Source organism: Equus caballus, chromosome 30, assembly GCF_041296265.1.
Source record: "Equus caballus isolate H_3958 breed thoroughbred chromosome 30, TB-T2T, whole genome shotgun sequence".
Classification (NCBI taxonomy): domain Eukaryota; kingdom Metazoa; phylum Chordata; class Mammalia; order Perissodactyla; family Equidae; genus Equus; species Equus caballus.
The window spans coordinates 33,812,484-33,829,762 of NC_091713.1; the positions used below are offsets into that span (position 1 = coordinate 33,812,484).

A 17,279-nucleotide genomic window follows, 5' to 3' on the forward strand; every position below is an offset into this window, starting at 1 on the left:
GTGACAATCCTGTTACTGAAGCAAAGCAGCGGAGACACCGGAGCGACGCAACAAACAAACCTACACCCCAAATTCCTTCTTCAGTCTGGAGGAAAAACCACCACATCTCAAAACTTTACCTCCTATTAGAAACCCTTCTTGGGCACAAAGATAAGATGGCTAATTTAATAAAATTAAAGTCTTGAATATATTTTTTAATGAATCAGAAATCTTTAGCAATTTAAAGAAAAGATTTAAATACAGTAAAAAATTACTTACAAAACACATTAATTTCTTATGGATCTTTCAAATTTCCTTTCTATATAATGCTTTGGGATAAAAAAAATATGTAGTCTAATTTAAATATTTCTTCTTATAAATGCTCGGTAAACCTTGACAGGTTAATGAAAACTCCACTCAAGTGTTACAATAAATTAAATCAACAGTTATTTATAGACACCTGCTAAATTCTGTTAAAGGCATTCCATTAGTAGCCATATATAAACAGAAACTGCTACAACAAGTGGGAATAAGGTAGGTCAGTTTAGAGGTAAACCAAGAGAATTAAGTATGTGAAAGAATAGGAATAAATTGTTTTTATAACATTTCAAAGATTAGGTAATCACTTGGCTGTAAGTATAGTAAATCAGACTTCCATGGTACAGTGAACAGGAAAACACTTTGAGTGTTTGAGTATAAAAAGCCCATTCAGTGTAATTTATTATTAGAATTAATAACTTAAAACAACATTAATGGGACAATAGTACCTTCCAGGAAATACCAACAGACAGACATTAAATAATTTGCATCAGAATGGAGTCTGTTGAACTTCATGACCAGCAGACCAAAGAATTAGTTAATTCATTCAATAAATATTTAATTGAATGTTTATGCCAGGCACTTTTTTAGATACCTGAAATACAGAAATGAATGAAACAGACAAAAAATATAGCCCTCATGATGCTTAAAGATCTAGTAGGGGAGCGGAGGAGTAATAGCATGAAATAAGAAATGCAATAAATTATGCAGGATGTTAGAAAGTGATGAGTGTTGGAAAATAAAATAGAATTGCATAAGGGAGGTTGGGGAGTGTTGGGCAGGAAACTTTAGATTTTAAATACAGTGATCAGGATAGATATGACGAAGATGACGTGTGAGCCAAGGCTTGAAAGCAGTGAGGAAGTAAGTGGTTTACAGAAGAGGGTTCTAGGACAAGGGAAACGCCAGCACACAGATCGCACTGAAACAGGAGCGCACGTCCTCAGGAGGCCTGTACAAAGCTCCAGGAGCCAGAGAAAACCAATCGCCCACGATGACTGTTCTCACATGAATTCATACCTCCAATCTCAAATGCCTCTGAATGATGCCAAACAATTCTACTTTCTCTCCAGTCCATTCACTCTCCCATCTATCTCATATCTTCTCTTTCCTTAAATGTCCAACCGCCACCCCCATTCTCTCTCAGCTGATGACACTGCTTCCTAATTTCACTGAAAAAGAAACCCTGAAGCAATTAAAAGAGAAATTCTGCAAGCTGTAAGCATCACATTTGCCTGCTTCCTCCATCTCCTCCTCCCACAGACTGCCTTCTCTTGTAATGCATGAAGGATCTGTGCTCCTTGCAAAGACCCACTCCTCTAACAATTTTTCCTCCTTTCTCCTGAATACAGTTTTCTTTCTCTACTAGATCCTCCCAATAGCTTACAAACAATGTGTTATGTCTCTTCTCGACCCCACTTACTTCTCTAGCTATGTCCATTACTTGTTCCTTTTATAGTAAAACTCAAAAGAGCTGTCAGGACTTTTGTCTCCACACTTCTCCTTCCACGCTTCAATCACAATTTCTTCCTCAACACTTCAGCAAAACTGCTCTTGCTGAGGTACTCCTATCTCCACCTTACTAAATCCAGTGGTCAGTTCCAAGTCTTTGTTGTAATTAACTTGTGGCGAGCATTTCACAGTGCTGATCCTTTCCTCCTTGGTATTCTTTCTCTACGTGGCTGCAGTGATAACTACTATCCTGAATTCTCTCCTACCTCACTGGCCACTCACTCTTTCTGGCCTCCTTTGCTGTTGTCCACTGCTACTGTCCAGTCGCCGGACCTCTTGTCATTTCCATTTATACTAGTTTGGTTATTTCACTTGGTCTCCAGTCTAATGGTTTTAAATACTTTAAATACTATCTATATGCTGATGACTCGCAAATCTCCAGTGTAATCTCCTCTGCCTCATTTATCCATTTGCCTAACCAATACCCCACTTGGAAACAGATGTCTAATAGACATCTCAGACTGAACATGTCCAAAATTTAACTCTTATTCTCACCAAAATCTCTCCTGCCCACAATCTTCTCCATTTCAATAAAATGACAACTACATCCTACCAGTTTCTTGGATGAGAAATCGTGGAATCACCTGTGACTCATCTTTCTCTCACACTTCATATTAAATCTTTCAGAACATCCACATACTTTATATTCGAAATAGATCCATATTCTGACCAGTTCTCATCATATCTTCTACCAACCAGTTCCAAATTGCAATCACTTCTCACCTAGATTACAGCAATAACCATCTAAATCTTTGACCACCCTACTAGAAGCTGCTCAAATGCCACATTCTCCATGAAATCTACACTGACTACACCATTTCAAACTGCAATTTCACCCTGACCCCTAGTAGTCCCCCTGTCCTGTTCTATTTACTTTTCCATAGTACTTACTATCTTTTAACATTCTGCATAACTTATTTAATTTACTGTCTGTCCCCTTCCCACTAGAAATAAAAGATTCACAAAGTCATACATTTTTTTCTGCTTTGTTCTCTGATGTATCCCAGCATCCAGAACACTACCTAGTATATAGTAGACACTCGAATTATACTGGTGAGAGAATGAATAAAGAATACTTATATGAGTGTTTCGAAAACTTTTGTATGCATAATTTTTATGGTATTTCATTAATAATGCAGATTCCTGGGTTTTAATCCAGGCCTCCTGAATCAGGAACTCTGAGGTGAGACTCAAGAATATACATCTTTAATAGACTTTCTAGGTAAATCTGATGCAGGTGGTTTGAGACCACATTTAGAGAAAACACTGCTTAGGATACTACTCGAAATTAGTTTACAAAGGATGCTGAAAAAAATGTATATTCTTTGTCCCGATAAGATATCTCCCCTGTGCACTCCTTCCTTCTGCCAGTAAGTCTTTGTATATTCACTATGTCCCATTTTATTTTTATTCCTTTCTCATGTTATCAAATATATGCTTGATACAGCTACTATCTTCCATCCATTCATATGTCAAATGTTTTCTAATACTCCAAACCTGTTGAATCTTTAGTACTAGTAATGCATGTGTTGATCTTAGCTATAGATTACATACCATAAATAACTATCACATGTATTTTTAAAAAGATTAATAGGAAAATGTAGAAATTTATGTTAAAAGCTTTCTAAAATCTTCCAAAATCTCTAGGTAACATAAAAGGAAAACATCTGGCTTTTGACCCACTCCTTTTATCCAAAGTCTTATTAAGTCAGAGAAAGTGGGTCATAGTACAAAATACAGAGAGAGCTCAGGATCTCATAGAATTTGCACTTCTGCACACTATACCATTATGTGAATCCAGGTTTAAAATTATACACACCACTCAATTTAAAAGTGAGTAACAGTTGACTCCTACAATTTTTGGATTATCCCTAATGAGTTCCATTATATTCAATTTTATAAGCACTTTATCAGAACTGTCAAAACATTTTCATGCCTATTCCTTATAATAAGGGAGTCACTCAGAAGTTTGATTTCTTTATTTAACAATATTATGTGCCTATTAAACATTAGATATTAGGATACAAAAACACTTAAAAAATGATCCTTGTCTTTATAGAGCCTATGACTAAAGAAGGAGCTAAAGAAACCAACGAATATTATATAGTGCAAATCCAAAACGCTGAAAGGAAAGGAATTTATAGAAGATTGGGAGGTCAAGAACCTGGAAAAGGGACATCTGAACTGAGTATTGAATGACTGCGTTGGGTAATGTAAAGGACAGTAAATCCTTTTTTTGACAGTAAGGGACAGTAAATCTTAATGGCTCCCTGGATCCACATCCTGACTCTACCACACACTAGCTACTGTGTAAACTCTCAGCAAGTTATTTAACCCCCCTATAATTTAGGTTTATAACCTACAAAGTCACAGTAATAATGTAATGATACGGCTATTGTGGAGACTAAACCAGATTAGATAAAGCATTCAAATAGTACCCAGCATAAGTCAGTACCCAAGAAACATTATTTTTATTTATTTATAATTACTATCATTCATTCTCTCATTATTTATTAAACATCTATTACAATTCAAGTTCAGAAGCATAAAGACATGAAACCATCTTCAAAGACCAAATAGCAAATCATTCAGAATGGCTGTTGCAAGGGTATTTCGAGAAGTATTGGAGAAAATATTAGAGAGACAGAAGCCAGAAGATGAAGAAATTTGTGTGCCAGGTTGGGGTTTGAACTTCATCCTAAATAATAATGGAAAAGATATAAGACTCTCAGAAAGAACATTCCCCAAACAGAATGGAGAATGGCTTGAAAGGGGAGCTAAATGAAAGAACATAAAACCAGTTAAACAACCTAAGTCACTGACACTGAAATTGGAGAGAATCAAACAGATAAATCTAAGTAGTATTTAGAAAGCAGAATCAATGGAACATAGTAAACAACCGGAAATTGGGTGCAAGAAGAGTTGGCAGTGACAGCATGAGCAAAGGTGACTTTTAATTTTCTGGTTTAGGCAACAAGGTAGCACTAGTTCCCAAAAGAAGTGCTGCAGGTGGGTCCAGTGTGTGTATATGTATACAGACATGCGTATGTACAGGGGTGATGACTGCATTTGTAAGGGAGTGCATATGTATAGAGATACATACACACACACACTTACATTAATATAGGTCTAGGGTATAGATATATTTAGGACTCATCATATATAGGTAATTAACACGGTTATGGTAAACCCAGTGACATGGTATGAGTTAGAGAAGTAGAGGTCTGAGGATGAAGCCAAGAGGACTGCAACAGGTAGGGATAGGTAGAAAGCAAGCACAACTATAAAGGACACTGAAGGAACTGCCTAGAGAAACAGGAGGAAAAAGGAAGTTATATTACAGATGAAAAGACACTAGAGTATTATAAGAAGTATTAGTAGTCAATATGCCAATAAAGAAGTCTACAAAAAAGGCATATTTAAGAAGAATAAAGCAAGGATTCTCCTCCTCTTCATTGCAACTGTAAAAACAAAAGCTCTCCTCTCATGAGAAACCATGGATAATAGGATAATAACACAGAAAGGATAATAATGATGGCACGAAGACACTCTAGTAAGAAGACATTAAGTACCTGAATTAGAATGTTCTATTGGTGTTTTGTGGCAATTTGTTTAAACTTTTTATTTTGAAATCATTTTAGATTTGCAGAAATGTTGCAAGTGCTATTAACAATGGGGTAAGCATGCCCCTAGTGACACACAGTGGTGAGACCAGGAACTCAAGGCCAAAGAACGAATATGGTGAAAACTTAAAACTGAAAACTTAATTTTACTTGAAGCTGAAGGAGGGTGGAGGAGGGTAATTTATTTAAAATATTTTCACTTTAAAATAAACATGGCTATATTGTGGTAAAGAATGCACAAAGTGTATACACATTTTAGAAAAATTCAGACGGCTTCATGAAATGTTATGCTTTTCAGTGGGCTCCTAGAGCCACACCCCCACTCTTTTTAAAAACATGTTGTCCTTTACCATGAGGGGCACTTTCTTGGATGGAAAAGTTTGAGAAAGAGACATTCATATTAGCTTATGGAAGGTAGGAAAGGGTTTCGGAGGAATACTAAAAGAGGTTTTCTCATCTGAATCTTCTCTATCATTTTCTTCCCTGATAAAGTTAGAATATGTACAAGCAAAATTATTTTGGGAAGAAAAATCTATTATCATCTATTTGAACTCTTTCACTACTATATACATTTCTTAACAGTAATCTAGACTGGCAGCTAAAAGAAGGTCTATACTCATGGAGACCTCCTAAGTTTGCTGTTCTAGACCAGGCTCTTCGGTTCCCACACTAAGTTCAGCCATGGTCCTTAGCCACGGAGAGTGCAAAATAAAATGAGCGGAAAAAGCTTTAGTTCCAGTGGCCTTAATTACAAACAATACATATACACACAAAAATAATTTCCTTGCCTTAATTACAAACAATACATATATACACAAAAATAATTTCCTTTATTGTGTTAGTGCAATATGAGATAAAGGTAAGAGACCTAAAAATAATGGCTTAAATCTTTGTAAAGCTGCTAGCTAAAGAAAGTGGTGATGTCAGAGTTGTGGATTTAAGAAGCTGTTTCTGGGATTCCTTCCAAATCCATTATCTAAAGAGGAATTTATCCAAATGGAGCCAACTATCATCACTCTAAGCTATGTTTATTTCATGAAATCACGGAATGTTAGAGCCGAAAGGTATCTCAAACTCAGTGACCTTTCAGTCTAACTCAGGTTACAGACGCAGAAACTGAGGCCCAAAGAGGTTAAGAAGTCAACTGCCAATGAAAACACAGCTTATTACCGGCTAATCTGGAAACATTAAAAAATGTTTTTATACAATACTTAGATAATTTAAATAATAACTTAAATAATAGTTTAAATAATAATGATAAAGCAAACTACCAGAACATTCCCTTCCTTAGAAGGTCCTTCCCTGTGTGCCCCTCCCCCTCCACAGAAAAGACCACAAACCTCCATTTATCTTCTCCTTGTCTGTCTTTACAGTTTTACCACAAGAATGTTTCTTTTTCTTGCTGTTGAACATTACATAAAAGGACTCATCGTATTACTTCTTCAGTGACTTGTTCCTTACATTTAACTCATTCACATTCAGTTCTGCTGCAGCTCATTCATTTCCCTGCCATACAGTGTTCTATTGTATGAATGCAACAATTTATTCATTTTAATACTGATGAATGTCTAGATTATTAGCAGTATTTTGATATTATGAGCAATTTTGATAAATGACTTTGGTGTAGAATTCAGAGTGAAATTGCTGGCTCAGGAAATTTACAAGTTGAACTTTAAGTGGTAATGCCAAAGTGTTTTCTAAACAAACTGTGCAAATTTACACTCCCACAAACAGTTAAAACTTGGTCCCTTGCTCCATGCCTTTGCCAAAATTTCAGATTTTCAAGTTTTTAAGAGTGGGCCAATCTGGTGAGTATGAGGTGATATTTCATTGTTTTTTATTGGATGGTCTCTAATTAAAAATGAGGTTGATGATCTTGCATATCTTTATTAGCCATTCAGGTTTCCTCATTTGCATGTGCTTATTCAAGTCTTTTGCATAATTATATTGAGTATGTCTTTTACTGACATGCAGGAGTTTTTAACACCCTAGATTCTAAATCCTCGGGTGGGGGCCAGCCCAGGTGCGCAGTGGTTAAGTGCACACGTTCTGCTTCGACGGCCCGGGGTTCACCGGTTTGGATCCCAGCTGCAAATATGGCACCACTTGGCAAGACATGCTGTGGCAGGTGTCCCACATATGAAGTAGAGGAAGATGGGCATGGATGTTAGCTCAGGGCCAGCCTTCCTCAGCAAAAAGAGCAAGATTGGCAACAGATGTTAGCTCAGGGCTAATCTTCCTCCAAATAAATAAATAAATAAAACAAAATAAATCCTTGGCTGGTTCACATGCACTGCAAAATGGTATCTTTTCATGACCAAAAGTCCTTAATTTTAATGAAGTCAAATTTCTTAAGCTATTTGTTTATGTCTTAAGAAACTTGTCTCTACCCTCAAAGTAATAAAAATAATGTCAGTTTGGTGTCTTCCTTTCTAAATCTTTATACATTTTTGGTAGGAGAGGCTAAATTGTATAAGCTAGGAGTTCCAGTGGTAAAAGGCAGCACTTTCTCAGAGGGAAACTTTCAGTGTTTCAATGTTAAGTATGCTGTTTATTGAAAATATCTTTAATCATGCCTTTTTTTTAGCTTTTATCATGAATTTTATGAAAACTTTTTGCACCTGTTGTGATGATTTTTCTCCTAAAATCAGTTAATGCAGTGAATCACATTCATAGATTTCCTAATGCCATTTAATGTCTGGAATAAATGTAACCTGCTCATGAAATAGTATCCTTTTTATGCATTGCAAGAATTGGTTGCAAATATTTTGTTTAAAGTTTTGTATCTGTAGTCATGAGTGACACTGGCCTATAACATTCTCTTCTCATGCAGTCTTAGGTTCTGGAATTGAGAGTATCTTAGCCTTATAAAATAAACTGAAGAGTGTCTCTTTTTTGCTATAATCAAAACAGTAAGTTTTTGGAATTCAAATTGGAACCACTTGATTCTTGAACATATGGAAGAATATGCCTGTCTTATGTAGTAAATATTGTTTAAATTTAATCCACATATTTACCCATTTATTTTGTTCTTCCTTCCTTCTTGCATCTCAGACCTTCCATCTTGGATCTGAGAAAACTTTCCTTCTCCCTGAAGTACTTTCTTAATGTACTTCCTTACGGATTTCTTTCTGCTTTTGGTGTAGTAGTCAGGGTTCAAGCAGAGAAGCAGAACGAGTAGGAGATTTGATTGATTGATAGACAGACAGACATACATATACATATGAGATTTATTACAAGGAATTGGCTTACATGATCATGGGGGCTGGCTAAGCAAGTCTGAAATTCACAGAACAGCAGTCAGGAAGGAAAAATCATGGCAGGCCAAACCCATAGGCAGAGGCCGAAGCTATCATACACAGGTGGGATTTCTTCTTTCTCCCAGGGAAACCTCAGTCCTGTTTATAAGGCCTTCTAACTGATTCAAATAGGCCTACTCAGATTATCTAGGATAACCTTCCTTATCTAAAGTCAAAGGATTAGAGGCTTTCATTACATATGTAAAAATACCTTCACAGCAACACCTAGATTAGTGTTTCATTGAATAATGGGGGACTGTAGCTTGGCCAAGCAGACACATCAACAAAGCCAACACAAGGAGCAAGCTCGCGTTTTGTTGGGAAACGTTGCTACATCACTCTTATAATTAAGAGGATTGTAGTTGGCATAGGATTCTACGTATTTTTTCTCAATACACTGAAGATATGGCAGTATCTTCTAGATTCCATTGTTGCTGACATGATGTCAGCTGTCAGTACGTTGTTCTTTGAAGGTAATCTGTCTTTTCTCTCATGTTGTTTTTAAAATTTTCCTCCTTTATTTAACGTTTCAGAGCTGAATATACTGCTTAGGTGTAGATTTCTCTTTATTTATTCAGTTTGGATATGTCAGACTTCTTAAATTTCTAAAATGGTGTATTTCATTGCTTCTGGCACTACCCTTTCAATTATTGTCTCTCCTCCATTTTCTTTCCCTCCTTTTAGAACTGACTATATGGATTTTAGACATTTTCACTCTACTCTTTATGTCTATTAACCTCTTATATTTTCTACTTCTTCATCTCTCTGTACCATATTCTGGACAATTTCTTTTTCAGATATATCTTCCAGTTCAGCAAATCTCTCTTCAGTTAGATCTGATCACCTGTTAAATCCATCAATTTCCTTTAATTTAAACAAGATGCTTCCTTAACAAAAGTTTGATACATTCTTAAAACTGGCTTCACATTCCTTCAAGTTTTTATGCCCTGAACATTTTTAAAGCTTGTATTATTTTTATTTATTTAAATTTTTATCTTTTTCGGATGTGCATCATATTTCAAATTCTGGATACATTACATCACTTTCACCACCCGAACACTAATTATAGTGCATCCCCTCACACGTGACCCTAATCACCCCTTTTACCCTGCCCACTACCCCCCTTCCCCAATGGTAACCACCAGTCCAATCTCTAATGCTATGTGTTTTGGTTTTTTTTTTGTCATTTTTATCTTCTACTTATGAGTGAGATCATATGGTACTTGACTTTCTCCCTCTGACTTATTTCACTCAGCATAATACCCTCGAGGTCCATCCATGTTGTCACAAATGGCTGGATTTCATCATTTCTTATGGCTGAGTAGCAGTCCATTGTGTATAAATACCACATCTTCTTTATCCATTCGTCCATTGATGGGCACCTAGGTTGCTTCCAAGTCTTGGCTATTGTGTATAATGCCACAATGAATACAGGGGTGCAGGTATCTTTATGCCTTTGTGTTTTCAAGTTCTTTGGATAAATACCCAGCAGTGGAATAGCTGGATCATATGGCAGATCTATCCTTAATTTTCTGAGGATACTCCAAACTGCTTTCCATAGTGGCTGCACCAGTTTGCACTGCCACCAGCAGTGAACAAGGGTTCCCTTCTCTCCACACCCTCTCCAACATTTGTTGTTTCCTGTCTTGTTAATTATAGCCATTCTGACTGGAGTGAGGTGATACCTCATTGTAGTTTTGATTTGCAGTTCCCTGATAGCTAATGATGTTGAGCATCTTTTCATAGGCCTGTTGGCCATCTGTATTTCTTCTTTGGAGAAATCTCTGTTCAGATCTTTTGCCCATTTTCTAAGCTTGTCTTTTATTTCTTTGAATACCTTAAACACAGCTTTTTATATTCTATTTCTAATAATACTCATATGTAAAGTCTTTGCAAGTCAGTTTCCATCTGCTACTTCTACTAGTTCTCATTCATGATTTGTTTCCTTGGATATTGAATGATTTTTCACAGTGAAATTTCTGTTTGGCATTTTAGCTGGGAGAATTCTTTGGTACCTGGATGAAGGTGGATTCCTCCAGAGAGGATGAGTGTCTGCTTCCGCCTGGGGCCTGAGGACACTAACAGTTTAGGGTCACTTTGAAGTTGGCTTAGTTTGTCAGAACAAATCAGAAATTATTAATTCAGGCTTCAAATTTCTGCACAAGCTGGCCTGTGGTTACTCCTCAGTGGCATGTTTTCATCCCTCCTCTCAGTACCCGTGCTGTGGATGTACAACCCCCAGGAAACAGGTTAAGGGAAGGGGCACCATTACTTCTTGTTTACTTTCACACTAAGGCATCCCAGATTTATGGGAGTCGGGTCTCCTACTGCACTTCTCATCTTGGAAAGTAAGCACTGGGCTTTGTCTGCTGTGCCCCCTCACCACTAGAAGTTTTTTAAATCCTGAATTTTAAATTGTTTCATTAGTTAGCTCTGGACCCTTCCCTGTCATATTATCAGGAGTAACAGTTCACTTTAACTCAACTTAAAATATATGTTGCTCTCCTGGGTCCATGTTCTCTCAATTTTGCAGCATAAGCACTGCCAAATAGAGAACCTGAGTAATTCTTGAGCTATAATGGATCACAAATTCACAGTAATGAATATTAATCATTTGTAACTAATAAATATTTTTACATTATTTCAGAAAGATCAATAGCATCTTTGAGGATTCATCTATATTGATAATTTTTCACTGATTCCTATTTTGTTTCTATTTTGTTTTTTTTCTTCCAAGCTTTAGTGATGTATAATTGGTATACAAAGAACTGCATATAATTAATTGTAGACAATTTGGTGAGTTTGGACATATGTATACACTCCTGTTACCATTACCACAATCAAATTAATAAACATTCCATCATCTCTCAAAAGTTTCAGTGTCCCCTTTGTGTTTTTGTGTTTGTGTTTGTGGTAAGAATATTCACATGAGATCTACCCTCTTAACAAATTTTTAAGTGCACAATACTGTATTGTTAACTATGGACACTATGTTGTACAGCAGATCTCTAGAACTTACTCATCTTTAGAAGTTTGTGAAACTCTCAAAACAAGAATCTTTTAAATCCTTTCAGGACCATCTTCAAGTATCACTTTCTTAAGCATCATAAAATGATATCAAATTCGAGAACATGGTCAACTGGAACATGTAAAACTAGCCAAGTTGTCCATATGATTGGTTCTACTTTGATTGATCATTTTCATACTTTATATTTAGCCTTTTTGAGCAAGTTACACTTTTCAAAATTCCTGCACAGATTTGTGTTTTGCTAATCTAATTGTTCTATGAGGCAGATGCTAAAATTTATTGGGCTTCTACAAAGTGTCATGCACTGTGCTGAGTGTACATGTATTTAATTCACACAAACTTTATCACAACCCTGTGAGGGAAGTGGTGATACTTCTATTTTAAGGAAAAAATAGACACTTATGAACAAACAGCTATTAAGTGATAAAGCAAAGATTTAACTCAACTCTACCTGACTCCTAAAAAATATGTTTTTTGTAACTACGTAAAAATAATTTACTGTGTCTGAACTTCATCAAATGGTAAGACTCTAGTTACAGAATCTCATGGTCAAAGAGAAGCAATAAGTTAAATATTCTACCCACCCATTCAATCTTTCATTCCCATAAAATTTGATCTTCACATCTCAGTTTTGACAATGGAAGGTAGTACTATCTCTTCTTGACAAATAAAAATACAAAAAGGGTACTGCTACATAACTCAACACGCATGCATTGGATGACTAGTTTGGGACTGCACTGTGCTACATACTTCAGCATTTATACAGACTATCACTTGCTCCTCAACACAACCCTTAAGTATTCAATCTACATTGGAGCCCTCCAGGGACAAGAGCTCCAAAAGTATCCCACTCCAGCTCTGGAAATTCACAAGACACCTTTGATCTTGAAACCCATCAAACGTCATCCTGCTCCTTAAGGCTATGTATTAGATAAATCTAAGCTTTTCTTTAAGGTAAACCTTCACATACTGGAAGACAGTTACATCCCCCTCACAGAGTATATTCTAACTCAAGATTATTTTTTAAAACTTCCTCAGAATATAGATAATAGTATTGGATTTGTCGCCATGCTTATTTATTTACTTAACTAATTTGAAGGTTATTTCAGGTTATATGGTATCTTTCCTCCTAAGAGTTCAAAGGAATTTCTATTAGATTGTCAGTTACTCAAGGGCGTTACTTAGTTTTTATTCAAGTTTGCATCCTGGCCCTGAGCACAGTTTATGACACAGTGTAGGTCTTCAATAAATGTTGAATTCACATAGCTAACTTTACACTTAGAATTGTCACGTGGGATAAGAAAAGCCAGTGTTAAGAACTTAATTTAAATTATGTAGACAGAAACTATGACAAGCCTGAATTAGGGAACTTGCGATCATCACACAGTGGGATGAAAGCAGCAGCACATCTCAACTTTCTAATGTGAAGCTACTGCTGTGAAGCAACTGCTTTTTGAAATGGCAGTTATATTTTCTAAGCCAAAAATCAAGAAACATAGTATGACTATAAATTTTTTCTGAATTTTGAATTTATTATTATGAAGCCTTACAATGTTTAAAAAGTTACATATTTATGAATTATTTTTATAAACTGGATTACACAGGGACTGTCCTATAAAAAATACAGTTTGTTTACCAAGTCAAACTACCAGACCAAAATAACTCCCAGGATGACTGACGTAAAACTAGTCTTGTTGCTTTTTGACTGTGCATGGATACTGTTCCTCAGTGAGAGCATCAGTTTAGCACTTTTGATGAGGAATTTTTTTAAATAGGGAAATTATTGTTACATAATATTTCTGGAGTACCACGCCATAAATAGCCAGAATTACAAAAGGATGAAAAATTTCTTGAAATTCTAGCAAAGATATTACTCAGGGTTTAGACATAATTTTATAGTGATAAAAATGTGTTACGCATTTCTGCTCCATTTCTGTAACTTTCCATTACAGAAGAAAAATGTGGAGGTCCACTCTTACCTGCTTAAAAAGTTGGAGGTTAACTGCAGTTTCCAAGAATTGTTTCATCAGACTTGAGCGGTGCTTCACGAAACTCTCCTCACAGAAAGTGACGGGCTCACCCTGGAGAGAAAGAAAGAATTTTAGGGTGTCAACAGTCAGTCAGAGAGAACCAGTCTCTCTAAAGAGACACATGGAGAGTCACAGAGGAAGTGTAAGACACAAATCAGCTTCAAGGTGCTTAAAGTCTAAAGGGAGTCAGACCCTTATACGCAATAGGCGGATTTCTGGCTAGTAGAAATGTGCCTCCACCATAGCTGCCTAACCAAGGATCCCTTGGGCTCTTAAAATTGCTCAATGTCACTTTCTAAGTAAGATTAACTCCCCTAAAAACAAAGATTTAACATCATTAGAGGGAATTACGAGTATTAAAAACAGCACGCACACCTGACAAAGTCCAACAATTATACTTTCATCTTGATTAGAAAACATTCTTAATATAAACTTTGCATTATTTTTGCCGTTTATATTATGATAATTAATTTATTTTTAAATTAATTAAAAGGCCTTACAATCACATTCTCTTCATGATTGTAGATACAATTCCGATTGGACAGTTTCTAGGATAAGTCTCCACTTGGGATCTGCCTTAATTTACCCTATTTGCTAAGTAATCATAACTTTGTCCGTGTCTCGTGGTAGCTTATGCTCCATTAAATGCTCTTCCTCCTCCAAATCAGCAAGGACTTAAATTCCAAATACAGATGCCACTTGTTCCATTTACTCCCGTACATGATCTCAGAAAATCATCACTCACCGGCTGATCCCTACCACCTGCTGCCTCCCTCATCAGCCTGAATGGTCCCCTTACCCGTTCAATACTTATGAAGATAAGTGACTGAACTTTATGATCAAAATGAAACAGAGATTAGTGACAATGATTCGTTATAATGAGTCTTGTAGCAATCTCTATGTCGCAGTAAAAGGAAAAAAGTGAGCTTGTTCACCTTCTAATAGAACTTTGAAAAAATATTAATTATAATTTAATTTTAAGGAAGAGTCAATGCCTTGATTACAGGTATCTGTAAGTAAAATTCTGAAAATTGGTTCTCCCATGAATAAAATAATGAAACTAACAATCTGTAATTCAACTGTTACCACTGTTTGAAGGAAACTAATGACACCATAAAACTGCACTGTTCAATACAGTAGCTATCAGTCACCTGTAGCTATTTATGTTTAAATTTATTAAAGTTAAATAAAACTAAATATTCAGTTCCTCAGTTGCACTAGCCACATTTGAAATGCTCAGTAGCCACGACTGTCTTGTGGCTACTGTATTAGACACACAGAGATAGAACATTTCCTTTATCACAAAAAGTCTTCCTGGATGGCACTGCTATAGAAGAAAGAAAATAAAATTCAAACAAATTATTAGAGAAGATAATTCAATAAATCTATCAACTATTGTCACCTATCACCAGCCACCAGTCAATGATCCATAATAAAACTTCCATTATAAATTTTTATACTGATTGTTGCCATTCTTAAGTGTTATAGAATGATTTTTAAAATATATTTCTTAAAAACTGGATTAATTTATATAAGCATATTTTGGATAATCAAAATACACTGTATTTGCCACTATCATAGAACTTACAATCTAACAGAGGGGGGAAAAAAGCAACAAACAGGCAATCCCATTAAAGATAAAGGTCTATTGTTTTTGTATCCCTGGTATTATCATCAGATCTAGTTACATCAGGAGCATAATAAATGCTTTATAAATGAATAAATGAAATAGCCAGTGACCTAAGCTCTGCTCCACATGACATATTATCTTTTCAAAAGTAAATACAAATTTTAAAAATAAATAAAATCATTGCCGCTAATGGCAGTCCCAACTACATCACTGCTATTACAAAGTGATCAGAACTATTGATAATTTTAGTTTTCATTTGATAGATTTTTTTCTCCAAACATGAGAGATGTATTTTACTAACATCAACCATCTGTCTAAAAGTTTCATTAACACTGCAGAATACTCTTCAATTCAAATAAAAAGTTCTATCTCCAACTGAAAAGTTTAGACTTCCTATGTGACAAGCAAGCATTTCTTTTGATAAGAAGGAGTGGAGGGCAGTGGGATGGAAAATCTCAAGGTGAGGGAAAACGGATGAGAGCAAATTCTACCTATGCTTTCTCAAGACTTGGGTATAATTTAGTCATTAACCAATGTGAATTATGCTGGGAAATCTGTCCTCATTAATCTTTTAGCAATTGATTTCAACCTTTCAGGAGAAAGTTCGGATTTGCTGTCCATTCAACTTTTGGTAACAGCAACCATGGTAAAAGCTTTGAACTGAACCTTCAACTGATTAACACAATTTGTTTACTAAGAATGTCTGATAATAACAAAAACAAAGCCCAGACACATATTAAATTCTCTCTCAGGGGAAAGAAAAAATAAGTCTTGATTAGTAATGCTCTAAAGTTTCGTATTAATACACAGGAGTCCCAATTATTGTCATCCTTCGGGTGGATGCTATGAAACAGATTATAAATGACTCCCTAGTATGAGTTCTTTTAAACCCAAGTCAAGTTGAATGGTATGATAAGAAGGAACTCTGATTAGGATCTTCTGATTTATTTATGATCTGATTAAAAATGAGGATTAGGATTGAGTGGTTTTTCAAAAACTTTTGTGTTCCAAGTAGGGTGACTATACGTCCAATAAATTCCCAATTTAAGCCTGTGGTATGAAAGATTTCATTTGGGGGCTTATGTGGCTTCAACAGAGGAAATATGAGCTGGTTTTGAAAACTAAGGGAAGCTTTATGAAACAAAGATGGAAAAGATAGTCTTGAGAGAGAACAGACACAGACAAAAAGAGAGTAGTGTGTGTGGAGTGGGTATGAATTAGAGAAAGCACCTAGTGGCTAACGGATGTGAATTACAGAAAGTACCATACTGGAAAAGGCCCTATGTGATGTTCTAAGACGTTAGTTATCTTCTTGAAGACATCAAGAAGCTCACAGAAGTATCTACTCAATGAATTGATACGATTATATTTGTGTTTTAGTATGGAGAGTTAATAAGCAAGAGGAAATAATGGAAATAGGGAGATCAATTAATAGTCAGTACGATATAAATCAGGCAAGAAAAGATGAATGAGGTGGTAGAAAGGAAGAAATAGTAACGATTCTCATTAGTTAACACTTACAGGGCACTTATTACTACTATGAATAGTAATGACAACTGCTAATGCTTACATAATACTTATTATGTGCCAGGCATTGTTGTGAGCACTTTACACATATGAACTCATTCAGACCTCAAGCTTATTGTCTTACTTTATACATGAGTAAACTAAAACTTAGAGAAGGCCTAAGTAACTTGCTCCAGATTGTACAGCATGTAAGTGGTAGAGGTAGGATTCAGACTCAGTCCATGTTCTCAATCTCCAAATATCCCATTTCTGAGTATCCAAGATTATGTGAAACATTTTATTCATTCCATATCATGTAATCTGTAAAAGTACAATGGTCTGTGATTATGATTC

The 17,279-nt window shown here is 35.7% G+C and overlaps 1 protein-coding gene across 11 annotated transcripts in view; it reads right to left on the bottom strand.

Moving 5' to 3' along the window:
- The window catches only part of DENND1B (DENN domain containing 1B), a 243,962-nt gene that overhangs the window by 47,085 nt on the left and 179,598 nt on the right, over positions 1–17,279 (bottom strand). For all 11 annotated transcript variants that reach the window (XM_070255835.1, XM_070255834.1, XM_070255837.1 and 8 more), the window contains one exon: positions 13,739–13,840. In XM_070255835.1, coding sequence (XP_070111936.1) covers positions 13,739–13,840 — 102 coding nt within the window. The remainder of the gene's footprint in view (positions 1–13,738; positions 13,841–17,279) is intronic.